The 4,870-nt window shown below is 38.9% G+C and overlaps 1 protein-coding gene across 1 annotated transcript in view; it reads right to left on the bottom strand.

The window, feature by feature from the left end:
• The window catches only part of pleca (plectin a), a 117,537-nt gene extending 112,877 nt beyond the window's left edge, over positions 1 to 4,660 (bottom strand). Inside the window, exons 1-2 of the mRNA XM_046058016.1 lie at positions 4,493 to 4,660; positions 3,495 to 3,708 (exon numbers count right to left, since the gene is read on the bottom strand). Of these exons, the coding sequence (XP_045913972.1) occupies positions 3,495 to 3,708; positions 4,493 to 4,495 (217 nt within the window). The 5' untranslated portion in view covers positions 4,496 to 4,660. The remainder of the gene's footprint in view (positions 1 to 3,494; positions 3,709 to 4,492) is intronic.
• Between the last annotated feature and the right edge of the window lie 210 nt (positions 4,661 to 4,870).

The raw sequence follows: 4,870 nt of genomic DNA, 5'->3' as shown, positions 1-4,870 counted from the left end.
AACTTTCTGTGTTGCTTTTTCTGCAGTGTGAACATCTGCTCTGTGCGCTGACTTAGCTCAACATGTTAACAACTGTGCGCACATGTAGTTGTAGACTCTAGAAATGTATACAAATGTCCTCAATATGGAATCAAATGAATGGTTCATGACAGAACATATGTGTTAGCAGGAACACTGCACATGCAGACACGCTCCACTGCACTTTATCTTTAGACACTGTCCTCTAGTGTCTAGCATGTATACTGCACAAACCCCTCAGTCATGAGAGTGAGTCTGATCACTGAGGTAAACAGCACTCTAAGCATGTATCTGTAAGGTACTTTCCACCGGATTTTCAAAAGTGATATGCATTATCTGTTAACTCTGGAAGTACAAAAGCAGTCTTCCTTATTTGGAAACAACAACAGGACCAGCTTCAGAAAGAAACTGATGCACTTTTCAAAAAATGTTGCACTTGTCAAATGCACAAAAGTAGCTCAGGGCCACAAAGATATCCTTACACACTGCTGCCACAGTGAAAAATGTGAAACCAATAATGTACCTACAATTCAATATTCTGACAAAAACTGCACCATGTTAAAAGCCTTTATGAATAATTTATCTGAAGCTATTACGAGCAGACCCTATGACGTTTTCTCGACTCTGTGTTGCTCGAAGAATAAGGAAACTACTGCACGACATTTAAAGACTTACATGAGACATTTTTCTGTACAATTTGACAACACTGAGCATAAGTGTACTTTATAAATATAAATTATGGAAGGAAAGAAATAAGTCACAACACTGAAAAAACAAAACAGGAGTACTTTCACAGTAAACAAAAGAGAAAAGCCAATGTTCTGTTCCCTCTGTCTTACAGACTTGTCTTGTTCGGAGTTAAAGACAAACACCCTTCAGCAATGTTCCTGGATGAAATGTGCAAAGATTCACTGATGTGCAATAACACTGTACTCATCTCCCACACCGTGGGGCATAAAACACCATGACTCATGTTGTATCTCTCACTGAGAAACAGGATGACAGATTATTAGCTGAGAATCTAAAACACTATATATAAACAACCAAACTTATTTTTTGAGTTTTCAGGAAGTGACCACAGACACCACTGTGTTCATACTATCACTATATGAGAACATTGTCAATAAACATGTAATGATACTTCTAACAGCTAATAATCTACACAGCAGATGATCTCATTAGCACCTATGTAAAAAAAAATAGTCAGCTGAAAAGCTATTTTTCCCTTTGAGGGCACTTGTTTTAGATACCAGGCATAACAGAAACTGGCTACATGAAACGAAGGACGTCACAGAGCTGAAGGGTTATGTAATGCCTGGCTGGTCACTGTTCAGAGCAGAAAAGATGTACACTTGAATAAAACAGTTGAAGAAACTATTCTTTAAGGAGGTTTAACTAAAAAATACGCATGTATAATATTTATAAATTGTTTTTTTCACCATCCTAATTTAGTGTGTTAGTATGCAAACATTTGCTAATTAGCCCAAAACACAAAGTACAGCTGAGGCTGACGGGAATGTATATAGTCTTGCAGGTTTTTGATCATAAACTCAAGTACTGAACAAACAAATTTTTATCCGAGGATGGCGCTAGAGGAAAAGTTAAGGGATGACCAAAGTCGTTCGGATTCATCCTATGGGGACCACGAATGTATGTATAAAATTTTAAAGCAGCGGACCAACTAACAGGCCAAATTGCCATCCTTATAGCCATGATCCTAGAATGGTTAAAAACATTAAACTCAACAAGATGTTAACCCAGCTATGACTATTACCTGGATTACGACTAAAAAGCAGCTGCTGGGAAAGACTTGCCCAGTAAGGTAAACAAAACTGTGAATTCAGTTTTACTATATATTTTTAACTTTGGCTAGTTTCACTTGATACATTTGCAGAGTATTTTCTAGTTGATATCAGTTTTCTGCACCCTGAAATCCCAGTCGTTGTGTAAAAAGAGATTATTGTATTTATGTTTGTCTAGATGTAAAGCACCTCATGCTCACTTACACATTCATAATGTTTGGCCTATCAGCCCCTGGTGGTTGTTATGCCCAGGATCATTCACTCCCCTCCTCTCTACAATTCTGCTGACGTGTATAGCATATGACCAGTAGTGTGTTTATTTCTTTCACCAACACTATATGGTGTTTTTTTAATCACTATCAATCAGACATCAATGGAGCAACTGTCAAGAGTCACAATTAACTGATCAATAAACCAGCATGTTAGAGCGCAAAAAAAAAAAATTGATACAGTTTTACTGACATCTTATTTAGTATCAGCCAACAGTATCTGCCCCTCAAAGTGTCTGCAGCTTGATAACAAATGGCCCTGTCTCCATTTGTTGTGAGATAAAGCTGCAGCTCCAGCCTTGTATGTGTCTCACAAGGCTAATGTATCGGGCCAAGGCCATTATGGCAGCAATCCAGCGAGACAACATAGATACAGTTGCCTTTATCTATTATATTTCATTGTATCCCGGCGTCCTGCCAAATCTAGAGGCACTACAGCAAGTCATGACGAGAACATTTCAATTAAATTTTAAATCTCCAGAAATAAATAAACCAGATATCCCAATGTCTACCTAAACTCTAGCTCATCAACCAACTCTGCGGAAGTACTTGGAGTCATACAATCCTGCTGCTGTGCATTCAGAGACAATAACGCAGCGTCACACAATACTGCTGCAGTACCCCGCCCCATCAAATCAATAGCAGAGACAACCAGGGAAGGGGTTTGGAAAGAGGTAGTGTTGCTGTTTGTGGCACGAAGAGACAGTATGAACTGAAGATCCACCACAGGAAGAGCCCTGCCTCAGTGTTCAGACAGTTAACAGAAGTGGAGGAGCTGCAGAACCTGGACAAGACCTCTGGTAGATAAAGAGACAGTCCTAGCAGTTTGAAACCACCCATGGGAAATAAATTAGCTTCGTGAGAGGTGGTAATAATGTTGTTACACAATGTATCTCTTTCAACTGCCTACAAGAGTCTCTCAGGTAGTGTAAAGTATGCATGCAAATTTGCACCAGTAGATCTTGACATTTAATAAAGGAAATTGTTTTTAAAACACCTAACAAACAAAAAAGGGGCCAAGACATCAACTCACGATATGTATGTTACCATATGCAACAAATCTCTAAAACAAAAGCTCTGTGGCGAAAAGCAGTGAGTCAATAGCCGACTTCAAGCCAACTTGAAGTGCACATTTTAGACAACAGCTGATATGACGAGCGGATGACAAACAGAATCAATTATCACAAAGCCGCTCCAAAGCAATATGATCGACTGTTGAGAGGAGTGAAGAGAGGAGAGCATTAACAGCTAGTGTTAGCAGCAGTGTTCCAGCAGAGTTTGCAAATGAGCACTAAACCAGAAAAGAAAAAGAATGGGCAGAACTTAAAAGGGCTGTCTGTCACTGACATAGATCCCACCTCACACACACTTATACCTCCATTATCGTTCTATGTGAACATCGTACCTGCGATGCGGATGACAGCCCTCTCTGCTGGGTCCAGCACATCTCCAGAGGCTGACTTGGAGCGCTTGATGCGGTGGTGTTTGGGCAGGTTCCAGGGTAGCGTGTCTCCAGGGGACGGAGAGTAACTTATTGAACTCAGATCACTGGAGCTCTCCTCCGACGCAGCCCTGACCAGAGGCCTCCTCTTGGGCTTGTCCTTCACCTCCTCCATAGTCTGAATGGACATAGTGAGCAGAAAAGGACGAACATGGATTTATAAAACCTCTCAAAACAAAAACAGAGAACATAAAGAGTCTTTGTAATTCCTGTAATTTATTCTGTATTGTTATTGTGAAATGGTAACACAACCACCAAATATTTGTGGAAGTACCAGCTCTTAAAATATTCAGGAAATCACCACAGCAGGTTGTTTCCCTGTTTTCAAACAGAGCAGATGAGCAACTGAGATAATTTGACATTCATGACAAATGCCTGACTACATACCTCTACAAAATAAAAGACATTAGCCCAAACATAAGACCAGCCTGCTTTTGTGACACTAGTTTTTGGATGAAGATGAGAAAAACTTTGAAATAAAAAAGATAGCTAACTCTAATGTATAACATACATATATACACATATATACATATTTAACATCCTTAATAAATGTAACATCAAGCTACAGTAAACCTATTCTAAGGGTATACAAACATGTTAATTACAGGACAATATACATATTTTTAAATAGAGTAAAATTAAACATGAAAACTTTTAATTAGCTGTTATATTTTACTATCTCAGAGATAGGCAATATGCTAATTATCAAATGAATTCGGCCGTTTGGTGATTTTAACAGCTTTCAGTTTGGTAACTTTTAACACATATTAACATAACTTCATTCAGTTTTTCAGTCAAGTTTTTCACAAAGTCTCCTGTCAAGCTCGTTGAAGGAGTCAGTTTTGGGACTAACTTACCAAATAATTTTCTCTGTCTGTTAGCTAACCTTACTTACTGCTTACCATCTTCCACCATCTGTGACACTTTATTTCTAGTTGGCCGCCTGACAGATAAATCTGTGACGTCCATTTCGTGGATATGAGTTGGGACTCGGCTCGTTAGTAGGCCTATTTCTTTCTTAATTTATGAGCAGAAAACTGCTTTAGCTTAACTGTCCTAATTTTTTTGTGCTGACTATTAACTCTAGAACACCTGTTATTATAAACGGCCAGGTATGAAACCGCTAGCTTAATATTAAACTACAAACAACCCATAATGCAACGCTCTCTTAAAGCAACAGGCTCACTCCAGGTGTCCTAGGTAAGCACAGGTGTCAGATAACAGTTTCACTGTTTTGCAGATAAAACTCTTCACACGTGTAAAACAACAACTCCAATTAT

The sequence above is a fragment of the Micropterus dolomieu genome, linkage group LG09 (genome assembly GCF_021292245.1).
Source record: "Micropterus dolomieu isolate WLL.071019.BEF.003 ecotype Adirondacks linkage group LG09, ASM2129224v1, whole genome shotgun sequence".
Lineage (NCBI taxonomy): Eukaryota > Metazoa > Chordata > Actinopteri > Centrarchiformes > Centrarchidae > Micropterus > Micropterus dolomieu.
The sequence above is the reverse complement of the archived record's forward strand: the minus strand, read 5'-3'. Positions and strand labels throughout refer to the sequence as shown.